General features: G+C 33.7%; 1 protein-coding gene across 1 annotated transcript; it reads right to left on the reverse strand.

Annotated features, from left to right (window-relative positions):
* Positions 1–723: 723 nt before the first annotated feature.
* On the reverse strand, positions 724–14,817 carry LOC139690017 (pancreatic lipase-related protein 2-like). The gene is made up of 12 exons (XM_071587197.1): positions 14,756–14,817; positions 12,831–13,258; positions 9,498–9,652; positions 7,415–7,534; positions 6,100–6,246; positions 5,834–5,942; positions 5,194–5,310; positions 4,813–5,063; positions 4,330–4,657; positions 3,208–3,334; positions 2,348–2,563; positions 724–1,502 (listed from the first exon to the last, which is right to left on the reverse strand). Exons 1-12 carry the CDS (start codon positions 14,815–14,817, stop codon positions 1,394–1,396), a joined length of 2,169 nt encoding a protein of 722 aa, XP_071443298.1. The 3' UTR covers positions 724–1,393.
* Between the last annotated feature and the right edge of the window lie 644 nt (positions 14,818–15,461).

Below are 15,461 nucleotides of genomic sequence, written 5' to 3' on the forward strand. Positions count from 1 at the left end.
AGAATACTACATGAACACATATTAATACATGAGTGACCACTTGATACTGATGACAAACACATTCACTAGGTAATACATGAGTGGACCACTAAATTCTTAGGAGCTCATCAAGCAAAGTTCCTCTGCATACAATTGTTTCAAATTTCACTTATAAATTTTTGTCTTTGAATCATTTCGGATGTGCTGCTATCAATAAAGGCTTTTTTGATTATCTACCATTTTGATGATATAAAGTTGTAAATACAGAAATTACAAAGAACTCTTGTCTAATGAAGCACATTTTCCATGCATTTATCTAAAAAATGTACGGCAAACATTTTAAACAACCATGTACTCTTGTTAAACTCAATTTGAAATTCAGAATTTTTTTATATGAATGACTATGGGATGTCTTTTAACACAATTGCATGGTTATGTCATTAAAAGCAGATAAAATTTTGATGTTTTTATTATATCATCAAATTATTTACAAATATATTTGAGTTATTTTATAATACTGCCTAAAATCTCCATCAAATTATTATGTAAAGTCTTAAGAATGTTTTTAAAGACAAACATTCATCCATTTGAGGAGTAATTAACCACATGAAGCTATTCATCAATTGTACAGTTAGGATCAAGTGTTAAAAAGCAATTCTTAATCATAATGGGTTTGGTAATAAAACAATACCTACATATCCATTCTATTAAGAATGTCACTTAAAATGTTATGCTGTTAACACTATGAAAAGAACTAATTTTAAGATGATTTTACAAGCACATAAAAGTCATGAGCAAATACATTCATACGCTTTATGGCTAAATCTTCCAAAAAAAGCATGTGATGCATTTCTTAAGGAATCATGCAAATATAACTTCAGTGATGGTTTCAGTCATTTCAATAAAATAAGAATCAACTAAATAATGCAATAATTATAAGAACTGTGAACAAAAAACAGAAAACAAAACATATAAAAAATTATAAAAATCACAGTAAACATATCACTGGACACATGACATTCTAGCATATGCAAAAAAGGTGATTTTCAGCTACCTTCTCTTTGTTCATGGCAAGGCTACTATAATAAAAGATAACATTTAGATTGTCTCAGGAATACCTACAAGTCATTTGTACAAACATTATTTCAGGTATCATGTTTAATGGAACCCTAGAAGTAACGCCTCTTACAGGCACTTGTATCTATGTTTTCCAAAGTGTATGTATGTATGGCATCAAAATCATAAACGTAATGAGTTTCCTAGTCAACGCCATTATTTCTTCTCACAGTGTGCAACTTCAGCTATTATTTTGATTATCTTCCAACAAAACCAATGCCTTTCCTATTCTAGAAAATCAAAAATTTTCTTTAGATTCTCACCCAGACCTGTTAATAATGTATAAAACATAGTATTCTTAACAATTGTCATAAAATGTTCCTGAAGAACGAGAAGCAATGTCTGAGTATCCTCGTTTTCCCAGACTGCACAATTTGCTATTCACGCCACCGTCAATTTGTCTTTTCCTGTAAAGGCAATATAGAAAACAATATCTTCAGTTGTATACATAAATGTTATTTTTTAAATCATAAACCATAACATTGAATAGTTTTTTTGAAGGCTAGCAGTACTGAAATTTGATTAAATGAAAGAAAGACACCACTATATTGTCAACTTCAAAAAGACTTAAAACATTGAAAAACTGAATATAGAGTATAATATTTACTAATTTACTTTTTTCACTAGGCTAAACTCTATCTTTTTCTTTTGAAGTTAATTGCATTCAACTACCTAATTAGAATTGGCATTGGTACATTAAAAAAAATCTATTCAAAAATTGCATCAAGTGCAAATAATAAACATTTAGCATTACTTGTGCACAGAAAACATTGCTATTTTAAGTTAATGGCTTTCAAACTGCCCATAATTTTTGACAGCAACTGGAATTTTAATAAAAAATATAGGGCAATAATCATATTTAATTTTTAGCACTAGGCAATAAATTACCTTGAAAAACTTTAAGGTATAAAAAGTTGTAATGATTAATTTACATGTAGATAAAATCTTAGTTACAGTAGATATTCAACTACAAGAATTATGGTAGTTGTCTGGCAGGCCAGGTAAATTAAACATGTCCTTTCCCTAAACAAAATAAATTGGGAATAATTGTAATTTGTTCAGCTCTATGTATGTTTCTTGAGCTGAACATAAGTAAAACAATTTCAGCCTTCAATCAAAATCAATTGATACTGTATTTCGCACTATACACTATATATGTATGCTTGTTATGTTGATTTCAAGAATACCAATCTATTTCATTTGATATGTTATTACCTAATATATAAAGAGTAAGTATTTTTATATTTCTTACCCCCGAGCAGGAGATAAATCCATTGGTGAAACCTCAACTTGGGAAACATACAAATGGTCATTGCACCAGAAAAATAAGCAGAGTGAACGAGGTGACAGCATATCCCCATCATATTCCCAGCTTAATTCCACCTTCCTTACAGGGCCTGGGCCTACATCTGTTGAATGTGAAACCACAAATGTCTTACTTTCACCATGCTGCAAGCGAATATATCCACTGTAAAGAAAGAAAATATATCTTAACAGAAGTTCTTCCAACAATTATATAATACCATTAAAATGAAAGACTTTAAATCTAGATACAAATAAATTTAGAACTCATTAAAATTATTAAATGATCTTTCTTCATTTATCTTTATTGCATATATAGTGGTTCCGATAAGGTAAGGTTTTCTATTTATGCACCATGTACATTATTTATATTCTGAGGACTGTATGAAAATCAATTTCTTTATATATTTTGTATATGCCACAGAAAATATTAGTATTGTTAAATGGTTGTGCTCAGGGACTGGAACAGTAGATATTATACCCACCAAAAAATTCTTTTAGAGAAATCCTTCTAAATAAGTTACCATTTGAATATTAAACAATGTTAGATCATAATCTCTAGCGTAAAGAATACAGTTTGTTCCAAAAACTTTATTCATACACATACCAATTATAATAACTCCCTAATGTATGGTACTTATTTTAAGAGAATAGAATTAAACACATGACAGTCACATACCAATTATAATAACTCCCTAATGTATGGTACTTATTTTAAGAGAATAGAATTAAACACATGACAGTCATGGGAGAAGTCAAGTTTAATTACAAGTATCACATTAAAAATTTCATAAAATAAAAATCATTTACCTTGGAGTTAAATCTATATCTTTAATTGCTGCATTGTCACTGGCTAATGATAGTTTCAAGTAGCCCTGGACCCAAGCCTCAGCTCTTGGTGGCCTTGCTAATTCTACTCTTACCCGGTAGTGCCTTCCTAAAAATCGATAAATTATTTTTTTTTATTTGTGCAAAAGAAATTTTTTTAAGTACAAGTACTCATATCATCAGAATACATAATTTCACTTCCATTTATTCATTGTCACCAAATAAAACAGTTGAAAGACCATTAATTAAGTATATTGTTCATTTAACTCAAAGCATTTCTCAAAAAGCATGACTAAGGCTATGAAATATACATGTATTAATCCTATAATATTCTGAATGATTAGAGCAACAAATCATAATTATTGACTCATGAATTATAAAATTATCTTCATGCTATATGATGTATTTTAAGTAACTCCAAATTTTAGTCAATTCATATTTATTTTATATTTAGATTATATATTTTTCATTAAAGTCAATTTAGATGGAATAAGTAGGTATTTGATTAAATTAGAAAATGTTACAGAACTTGGCTCACTCAGTGTTCATAAAAAACATAGGTACTATGACACATTCAAGTTACATCAAATGTCTTTTGTATTAAATGACTGCTAAACGATAGGTATTACAAATCACTCAAGCTTGATAAAGTAATTTTGGGAAAGAATTTAAAAAAAAAGTGTTTTAGTGTACTAACCCAAAAAAGTAGCTGTACATACTTAAACTTGTTTTGTTTCATCATTTAAAATCCAACTTTAATTGAAAGTAGAACAAAATTTACTTTCCTTTGAGAGATGGCTCATTTGACTCAGAGGCAAAATCTCACGACATATTATATTTTGAATTAAAATAAAGTTTCGCGCCAAAAATAAAGCAATATTTCATTAGTGAATAATGTAAGAACAGTTGAGAAAATAGAGAAACATATTTTCACTCTTACAAATAAGATGTTTTTTTTAATTTTAGATAGGTTATCCAAACATATTTTCATCGAAGTATCATCAATTACTATTCCCATCACCTTAACTTGATTAGTAATGCAGGATGAAAGATATGAGATACACTCCACGAATGGAAAGAGATGATTTTCAAATGCTAACTTACTGCAATAAGGATAGTCTTTTCCTGTTGTTATATAAAATTTGCCCAGAGGGAATCGTGGAAGTGGAGGTAGTTCAGTTGTAGTTGTAGAAGTAGTGGAGGAGGTTGTAGATGAAACTGTGGTAGTGCTTGCTGTAGTAGTGGAGGTTGTTGTAGTTGAAGTAGATGAAAAATTTGCATCAATAGTGTTGCTCAATACATTTGTCTCATTCACAATATTTGGCTTGAATGTAGTTGTTATCGGCAAGGGGAGAGTTTTCTGATAATTTTCTAAAGCATGGAGACCCATAACAGCACATGAATTTGGATCCTGGCATGAAAAACAACGACCCTGAAATAGAGGAAAATGTGTGTTAACTTTATACAGCCTTGCTTCATACACATTGCTATTCATTGCACCAATCAAAGCAAAATTCATTTATATTTTAGGCACAAACTACTCTTATAACAGATGTCAAAATTTTGTTTTTCAATATGCCAACGTACCTGAAGATAATGTTCATATGAATCACAGTTATGAGCAACATATGGACACTGTGAATTGATTGAATCTATAAATAGTTTAATGGCTCTTATGTGGTTACAAGCAACTAAAACACGGCTAGCTTCTTCCAATCCTTCTTTCACCAAAGTTAGAGGAAGAGGTGCTGTGGCTTCCACAAGATCACATCCTGGTTGTTCCTTCCCATTGTTTGGGTAAAAATCAGCATGACCACATGGCTGACTCATTCCATAACCTAAACAATGTGTAAACCCAAAGAACAGTGTGTAAGTGAATGAATATGATGATAAAACAGAATCAGGAGTTAATATGAGTAATTATCATTTTGCGAAGATGAAAGGAATTAAGCATCTTAATGTTTTTACCTAATAGCAAGATTGAACGGCCATCAGTATGGATAACATCAACAAACTCAGCATCACCAGGATCAAGTCTAACAAAAGATGGCATTCCTTGAAAATAAGGCTCCGCTGGATCTAAACCTTTTTTGTAAAAAAATATAATTATGAATGTTAATAATAATTTGAAAAAGGAGACAATAATTATGAGGAAAAATCTCATGTGAAATATTTCAAATGAAATATCTCATGCACGAAAGGTTCAATTAAACATACATCATTGGATAAAAATTTGATTTATTGAAGCACACAATGACAAAATAAACATCTCTACAAAAAAAAATTGACATTTATTTTTTATTTTTTTATCTGCCCAGATATCTTTCTGAAATGGTTCTCTACAAAACAGTTTATAAGTTTTTAGTTTGAAGCCATATCTTATAAAAAATATGATATTTGAAGCATGAATCATTACTATTAGTTCAAAAGGTTCTCTCATGATACAGTTGAGCAAGGTTGAGGAGACTTGCCTTGAACTAGTCCATTTTTTTGGAATCAAGGAAAAAATGTACCAATTATCTTTGAATTGCATTATTTATGACCCATTCCTCCTATGAAATCAACAAGTATGACCAGATTCAATGATGCATGAGCTAAATTTGCTTACCTGTAATACGTCCAAGTCCCTTAATCCGCTCTCCTGCATACCCAGCAGTATGAGCCCCAAGGCTATGTCCAATCATGTGAACATTTCCAGGTTCAAGGCCAAAGTTTTTCTAGAAAAATTTATTCCATCAATATGCAGATTTACTTATACTATTTAAACAGAGACAAAAATAGTTGACGCAGAATTTTAATGAACTTCTGATAGCAGAAGCATTACAGAGGCTATGTCTTTAAATATATCAAATAAGAATTGCTGAGCATCCTTACCTGGAGGTAATTAATAAAAAATCCCAGTTCCAGTCCCACTAATCTAGTATTGGCAGTGGCTTGTGTGTAAAGAGGTAACGATCCCCCTGCCCAATCCACCACAATTATGTTCCAGTCACCAGCTTTGAGAAGTTCCCGGCGCAATTCCTGATTGTAAAAATGTAACATGCATAGTAAAATTCACATGCCAGGGTAATGTATATTCCTATATTCACTTTCAAAAATAATATAAATTTTCCAAAAATCTTTTATCTGTTTTGGATTGACTTTCACCCATTCCATTTAGTGCATACCAGAAATTTATTTCTTATTCGTTAATACATTAGCATCAGACGTTCATTAAAGGAATAGATCTGAGAAATATTCCCTGATAACTGAGTATTGAAATATAACCGGAGATGAGTATTATGAATTTCCATAAAAAGATGGGAATATCATTTTATAAAATTCATGGCGGAGATAGAAAAAACATCCATGCATAAAATTTAACCCTTTTACAACAGCTACCTCTCCAGCAGATGACCCTCCCTATGAGGTGAAACATTGATAGGCATGTTATCTGCATACACATTTTCATATTAGAACATTCACAAGTAAGAACAATGATTTTATATCTCCACTTCATTCTCAGATATTTTTAAACCATATAAGAATATATTTTCAAATTATTGAAGATTCACTATAAATTAAGGTTAAACAATGAGATCTAAGTTAACCAGAGCATGATGGTAAAAGTACATTTTACCACAGCATACAGAGAAAGCATACTAGTGAACAGTTCACAGTAGTGAAAGACGTGAATTCAATTTCATTTTTTAATCACCTGATGTGAAAGAAGAATTGACTGCCACTTAAGCAAATATTAAACTCATATGTGTGTACAAGATTAAAAATTATCATACATATATTAAATCAGCAGATTTTTGGCTGATTAGCAATGTGTGATAAAGAAAATGTTCCCTCTAGAAGATCATTATAATGATGATGAATGATTTCTTTAGGCCTGATACCAATAGCCATCAGTGCAAAAGAAAATTACCATCACAACATACAAATTTCAAACAGTCTTATATTATTTTATCATAAATATTATAGATCCTTCACTTTTAGAAAATAAATGTAAAAGGTCTGAATTTAAACAATACCCAGCAATTCATGTTTTTGCTTCCCAAAAACGAATCTCATTCTCTAACTCTATTGCTGGAACTTCCTCTTTTATGAGCATATGCTAATTTTACTTTATTTATTATTTTGAAATTCTGAATATTAACCAGGATTTGGGAATAATAGTGAAAATATTTTCACCCAAGCTTACCTTAACCCAACTGCTGAGAGGAGTATCAATGAATCCATGGATGATAACTTTTGTTGGTTTTGTTGGTTCAAAATGAGATTTCCTGATGCTCTGGTCATTATGTGCACTCAAAACTTGACCCTATAAGTGGAACAGCATTTATAATTACTTATATTCTATCCCCATATGTTGCTTCTGTTGCAGAATGCAGCCCTTTTGAATAAAAAATTTGCTCTGATAGTTTTATTATTATATTTTTATATGATGTTTGCAATAAATGGCTTCGTACCTCCATGATTCTAAATGCTTTGGGAAAGTTGTTCACAATATGCATTTTTTTGATTTTGCAAAAATTTTGAATGGACTATACATTATGAGCTTGATGGATGCTTAAATTCTTGATATGTAACAAGATTTTCAATACAACTCATTTGTTTGGGCAAATTTGGAGGTGCCACAGAAAAACTGATGATTATCCATGCAGTATAAAAATATTTATGAACTGGTAGCATAACGAAGAGTATACTTTTTTGCTTACAGAAATCTATGCTTAATGTTCACATAAGAAATTTGCATGACATTCTGATCCAGGTACCCAGCTGAGGTACCTCTAGCTCATCTTATATCAAGGGGATGCGTATTGAATGTTCATGCAGATGTCTTATAAAACCATAAAAACACAGTAATCACCCTGAAGGTTGGTTTGGTAGGTGGCTGTACAGTTCACCCAGTACTAAGCCCGACGGAGTGTAAAATTCACACACCAGGGTAAGGGGACCAGTTCCTTTCCCTGTGCCGGTTATAGTTTCCCAGGAAGATTTGGTACCCGATAAAATCGCATAGCTTGGGTGGAGCTGTAGGTGCCCAGAAACTTGCCTGAGAATCAAACCTGGGACCCTCTGGTCAGTAATCCAGCCCTGGACTACCGCGGCCCACAGATGTCTTATATGACCTCTTTATTTGAATTGCCCAACATACAAAATGTTGCTGTATATCATGGTTCACTTTTACACAAAATTGACCTGATAATGTGATTATGCACTCTACTTCTTTATTTTCGTTTAATTTCAACCCAACTACTAATCACTCTGAAGGAAACAGGAAAAGTGCATTATGGAGGCACTCATCCAGGATCCACTCTTTTGTCAGGTTGAAACAATATGTATAAGAATCCTTATAACTATATTCCATAGCTGATTAATTAATAATTAATCATATCTGTATGCCCATTGCTGTCTTCATAAAAGGAAAATGTGGGGTTAAATACCAACTCTGAAATGACTCGGTTTTTCAAAAGATATCAAAAATTTAAGACTTTAAAAGTACTGTATTTCTGAATTCATGATATGCACCTTTTTTTTACTCCATATTGTGCTCTAAAATCAACCTGCATCTTATGGGCTGAGGGTATATGGATATGGCTTCGTCCTATAAGTCACAAGCTGATTAGCTGGGAAAAACACTTTCTATCAAGTATTTTTTCCCCCATCAGTTATATAAAATGGTTGTTCATAATAAAAATGTTGATAATAACACTGTTTTCAACTATTAGTAGGCAACAGAGCTATTACATTTCCTTGACAGTATTTCATAAAAAATATCCCAAATAAATCATAAATGCATACAATATAGGGTGTTCAGTTGCATCTCACATGTGATGCTACTACAATACTACTAATATATTTAAAGGTCATTGTTATAAAGCATCCCTATAAAAAGGTTTGACCTTAAACACTTGGTTCCATATAAATTTGAGAATTCTATCAAGTAACAATGATGGTGCCCTATCTGGGCAATAGGTATTTAATAGGGCAATAATTTAATATTTATAGGAATTATGCTCTGACTTGAATTACTAATTCCATCAATGTTAAATACTGGTTACTGATGGAAAGTAATATTCAGTTATGTTTTCATGGCATATCTATATGAAATGTTATTTCACCTGACTGTGCTAACTGTGTGTATATGGAAATTTCAATATTTTCATTAGTCAGCAACATATAGTATCTTTGAGAAAATTACAAAATGGTAGCTGGGGACATTTTGGTTACCAAAAAAATTACATTCCCATAATCATCACTGTTTTAGAATATCAGCTCACCTCTGAGGGATTCCTTCTTGTATACAAAATGAAGCGTGTATTAATGACTCTTCTTGGTAGAGGGAACACATTGAATGGCCTGTAGATGAGGTGATACCATTCCTTGGTCAGTGCCAAACAGCCTAATTCTTCATAGCACTGAGTCTCATTTTCAGCTAAAATGCAATAAATATTACACAAATTAATTACAAAATTGTCAGTATTTTGTACCTTACTGAGGAGCACTTACTCATATGTTACATTGCAAAAAATAGTGTATAATTTATCCAAGGAATTAGTACCTTGGCATAGTAAAAATATTTATTCAAGATATGTATACCTTGACAACATAATAAAAAATAAGGAGGCAATTCTATACTCATTTTGTATTCATTCTTGTTTTAAGATGCATCTTTGTTGTGTCTTCAACCAGCAACAGCAATTCCACAAAAGGAAGTTTGTGAAATACCCAGGTGGATAAAAATGTTTATCTAGAACATTAGAATGTGAAAGAAATACATATTAAATGCACACATTATCACAAATATTTGTTGGGACAGCTTTCTGCTCATTAATCTGGTATATACGGCTGCCTTGAACCAAATGAATCAAATAAAATACTAGCCAACACAGGTATATTTTGGAGATCATTTTGAATATTACCATTATACTAAAAGAACAATTGGGATTTAAGTTTAATTGGCATATTCTCTGCCAGTAAACATATATCTACATATCAAATAACTTAATACCATCAATTAAAAATAATTTGGCACTTGAAAAAATTAATATTGCAACAATGATGAAGAGTTTTGCAGATAAGTACATTTTTATGAAATGGGATAAATTCTGGAACCCAGTTGAACTCAGTAGCAGATTCATCTTGAAATTACTCACCATCCTTGATTTTTTGTCTTGGCATCTGTTGGTGTTTGTTATGAAGATTTTTTTTCAATTACAAAATTACAGGGATAAAAGGAAATTTGAGGAATTGCATCTCTGACCACCAGAAGTGAAGCCATAATTTTTCAAATTACTTTTCAAAACCAAATCAATCAGCCAAAAAATCAACTCGTCCCAGTAGCTTAGGTCTTTAATTATGGAATTATACAACGCATTATACTAGTCTTTAGTAGTATCTAATAATATACAATCATTGTTCTTCTCGATGAATAGCATGCATACAGATTGCAGTCTTGCAGATTCGGATTACTCCTATACATGGTGGGTGCAATGACTGTTTTGGTAGGGTCACGTGTATACCTTTAGAGTTAAAAGTCATGTAAGAAGTAGTCAGTCTTCACTAAGATAGGTGTGAAAGTATCGGAGCCAAGTGGGATAGCCATAGTGTCAGGTTAAAATCAATAATTGAGTACACATTAGGAAACATGGTATAGACTTCATATTGTCCATCAGATGGAACACTTGAAAAACAACCTACAGTAGACTAAAAATGTTAATATTGGGGCTTGGTAATTTGTGTTGATACTGAGGAAAAGGAACTTAAAAAGCATCAAACAAGAAATGTAGAAAGAAAGTGCATACTCATTATGTCATGATTCTGTGTTACAAGACTGAAAGCCAGAGGGAACTGCTGAAGTAATGGCTACCAAACAATTTTTCGCAGAGAAGAGGAGCTAATTTGGGACAACAATAGTGATGAAAATTGTGTAGTTTAACCCATTTAGAGAAATAGGAAAATTAGAATATATAAATAGAGATTTTAAGAAGCCAACAAATACAGGTGTAGATCAGTTGTGAACGCCAGCAATCAGTCACAGGGTGAAAGCCATTAATGTTTATAAGTATGTTGCTGATTATAGGAAATAATAAGGAATGTTTTGGGGAAAATTGTAATGTGATAAATACAGGGGAATAGAGCATATTGAGGAATATAGAGAGAGAGGCAGGTGAGTGATTTTGAAACAAAAACTGGCTGCAATGGGATAACAATAAAATGTTGCCGAATATTGGGTTTAATAATCTTAATGCTATTAGAAATGTAGATGTAGGTACCCATAGGAAAAGTACTGGAGATACCGGAACGTGTCCGTTAAATTAAAGATCTTATGTAAGACATAGATTTAATAGCAATCGAAGAAATTAATTTAGCGTCGTTTATGTCGACCTAATGATGACAATTTGTGCCGCTCTCTTGGGAATTTGTTACTTATCAACGGTGGCACGGTGCAGCTGCCGACCTTCGCCAATATCCATTTGGGTTTTAGGGAATGGGTGGGAAGAACTACATCGGAACAGAGCCAATTAATGCATAACACATGGAATGGAAATGTGAAAGTAAATAGGTAGGCCCGCGGGCCCGTTTGGCTAGTGGGATAACGTGTTTGCTTGCCAACCCGAAAGGTCGTAGTAGAAGGAACTTCCGCCGCGGGCATAAACGCAGTTTCATAGGATTTTATCTTATATAGTGCAATATGGATGTAGCCATTTGATTTCCCTCAAATAGTAAGATAACTCTTAACCTTTTCCTCGGACCAATATAACAGAGACTTGAGGTGTCGATTTAAGACATAACTAATGCAATAGGTACAAACCTATGAATTAGAATAAAAATAGAGTAAGGAGCGAGTAGAAAGCTTACTTAATGGCAACATGTGGGAACATTATTTTGCCTTTAGTCGTTCATGGGCGACTTTTAAGAGTGATTGAGCTTTTCACGGCTAACTTAATGGAAAGAAATCATACTGAATATTACATAGTGTATAATATATGCTTTATTTACAGATTTTATAAAGTGTTGCAGAGGCTGAGATCCTCTTACCATCAAATCTACGCAAGAGTATTTATTACAGGGCGTCATGACATATGCATATATCGGAGGCTGGATTCGAAGTCGCGGCATTCAGGTTAGCTCAAAAGCGCGTTTCTCATCGAACTAACTAGGTCAGTATGGGTTAATTTATGCCTTGTTTCTTTTACATTATATTTCTCTGCTTTCACGCACTTAATTCCAATGGAACGAGTTTATAACCCATGACTGCAATTTAAAATCTAATAAAAATGCTCACAAAGGTCTGGGCCGACTCCCCGAACTTTTCTGCCAAAAATGATCATCCTTATAACCAACCATTGACAGGAAACTTCAACGTAGAAATGAAACGGAAAAGGAAGATACGCTCCTAAATACCATGCCATACATTAGAAATTGAGTTAACTGCTGCCTACTTTTGCTTCTGAAATCAATTTGTAATTAAAGTGGATATTTAATAACACAATGGATTCTATGATGTATGCGTTTCGAATATTTTTCGAAATATTTTGATATACATATATATGTAGTTCGCAAGGAATTACATCTCACTTCGATCGTGGGAATGGAACCAAAATTCTTACAAGGAATCCATGGAACGGTATCCTGAAGTCTCTGGGGAACACTCCTTCCAGCCCAAGTCAGAAGGTCAACAGCAGTCGCTGCTTCCGCTGCTTGGGGTGCTGCTCCGAGCGTAGAAATCCCCACTACGGCGAAGGCGAGGGAAAGCCACAAGCTATGAGTAACGATGCTCTGTCCCAGTTGGAACTTCTTTCTTCTTTGGTATCCTGCATTGAAATGATCTTCGTAACCATTTCGAATTATTCTGCTGTCGTAACACCCAGAACTAGCATTGACCGCTAGGTCTTTGCAACGAATTTGGTGTCCAAAAAGAGGCCATCTTCTCTGATCCGCTTCCCGGTATTGTGCATTTGGCGCCATTTGACGAAACGGATGGTCCTTGCAGCATAGCAAACACAGCCTTCCTTTTGAACCTTCTGGGCAGTTGCCACTGCAAAAATGAATCATATAATTTAAAATTTGCATGCTTTGTACCTTTAAACTGGCTAATTACGAGAAAACCACAACTAAAGCATGAATAAAATAATTTTTAAGGTTCAAGGACTATCAGACGATCGGTGTGGAGTGTTTTCGGGGAGCGCATAGAAATATTCTAGTTTTATAAATTTCTCTAATGTGACGTAAATTCAAAAGAGATGAAGCCATCGCTGTTAATTGTCTGAGGATGGTGAGTTCCTTTTATTCCGAAATGTTCATCGAGTCATCTGGGATAGTCAAGAAAATCTTGTTTGTTCAAACGCGACAAGAAACAGGAGGCAGCCTTCAACAGTATCAACCTGAAGACTGACTGAATTGCATCCCTCCATTCTATCCTTTTCAATTCTGACTCTCCCGTTGTGCCGTGGAAAATGGCCCTGCTATTGACCAGAGAGGGGTTTCGGCTCAAATCCTGGATGATTGAGTAAATCCCAATCCGAATTCCTAGCAGTGAGATATTTTTATAAAGGAACTACGCGAGACTAAAAACTTCTACTCCCAGTCTACGGTTAATAGAAATTGAAGTATTAGTCGGGGATTGGATTAGTGCAGTGGCTAACGTACTGGATTCCCACCTAGAGGGCCCAGAATCGAATCCCGGCGGTGGCAAATATTTTTCAGTGGTGAAATTTCAGATGCATCTCAGAGTAAAAAAGCATTCGCCTATGATTTTTACAATGTGGAATTCCTCTCTCACGGGGCACATCAGCGGATGACCCAGTAAAATAATTGTCACGGTATTTCCCGCAGCTCTTTGAATTGCTGATAAATTCGCATTTATGCATAAAATTTAAGTGACACCTGGGGTTTAAAACTCCATTTATAAGTTCTTCTCTATTGCATAGGCGCAACCTTATGATGACAGTACATTTTTACCACAGCAATTGCTTGTCTAAATTACACAGAATAGTATTTACTTTTACACTCTTTAATCTATCATATATTCTGTTTACAACTGATCTGAACAGTATCTTAAAAATTCTGGTTGCTCTTAGCAAGAAAAACCCAACTCAAACGGGTCAGTAGCACTGATTGTCTATGCATTTGTCCAATTGAGAACTTCAGGTCCGATGCAGAATAAAGCCTCAATTTGAAATCGATGTAAATAATACTGCAAATATACCCTCCTCCAATGAGCACGAATGAAATGAATTTATCAATTTAAATCATGAAAGTCTACTGTAAGATAGCCGTCATTCGATCAGACTGCCCAGATTGTGGATTTCCTCTCCTTCCCCAATCTCCGATAACTTCAACGGGATGCATGGCAACCCCTCGACAAGTATTAGGTATTTTATTTACTTTATTGTTTATTTTGGAACAAGCACAAAGAATAGCTAATTGAACTCCAGGCTGAAATCGTCGGAGTCCGCCGGATGTTTGAAAGTCCCAGAACCATGTTCGGCATCAAACACTTTCGAGACTTTAGAAAGTTTCATTGCCAACTTACCTTCTCAAGAACTCAGGCCTTATCAAACCATTAATTATGCACGATCCACATGGAACTTTCATAGGGACGAAGATTTCTTTGATAGAATACAAGCATTCGTCTAGGCGACTGAAGGTTACAACCTTCAAGAAACTCAATAGAAAGGGTCGCGGTGAAGATGCAATCCGCATGATTCACTGGTTAGACTGGCACACCTGAGAGTCGTTACATTTCACCGAATGTTCTGTTCCTCCGAATCTCTCAACAAGCTAATCAACTAAATACTTTAGTGTAATTCCTATTGGGACGTATGGGACAAATGGGATCTCTATGTACGATAGTTTGCCATCGTTTCTGCATGGCCATATAACCACGGTTCATGCTGAACTCATCCAAAGATAGGAATTAATGTGAGCTACGGAGAACATTTTCAGTATCTCATTGACTGGATATAGTTTAAGAACTAAATTTTTAAATTAAGTCCATGTTTCACAACAGTTCGACCAGTAGTCCGTCCGGAAATAAAAGCGGGGATATTTCCGTGTCAAAAAAGTATTAGCGTTTCTACATTTAATAGGATTAATCGACTAATAATTTTAGTGCCTAATTAAAGCAACAAAATATATAGTTATAATAAGTTTGGGGGACTCTAAAGATTTTGGGTGAAGCGAAACTTCAAGAGGAGAACACATACGACAAACAGGGTGGAATTAATGCTCCTTGTTGC

The sequence above is a fragment of the Hetaerina americana genome, unplaced genomic scaffold (assembly GCF_022747635.1).
Source record: "Hetaerina americana unplaced genomic scaffold, ioHetAmer1.1.p SCAF_3, whole genome shotgun sequence".
NCBI classification, from domain to species: Eukaryota; Metazoa; Arthropoda; class Insecta; order Odonata; family Calopterygidae; genus Hetaerina; species Hetaerina americana.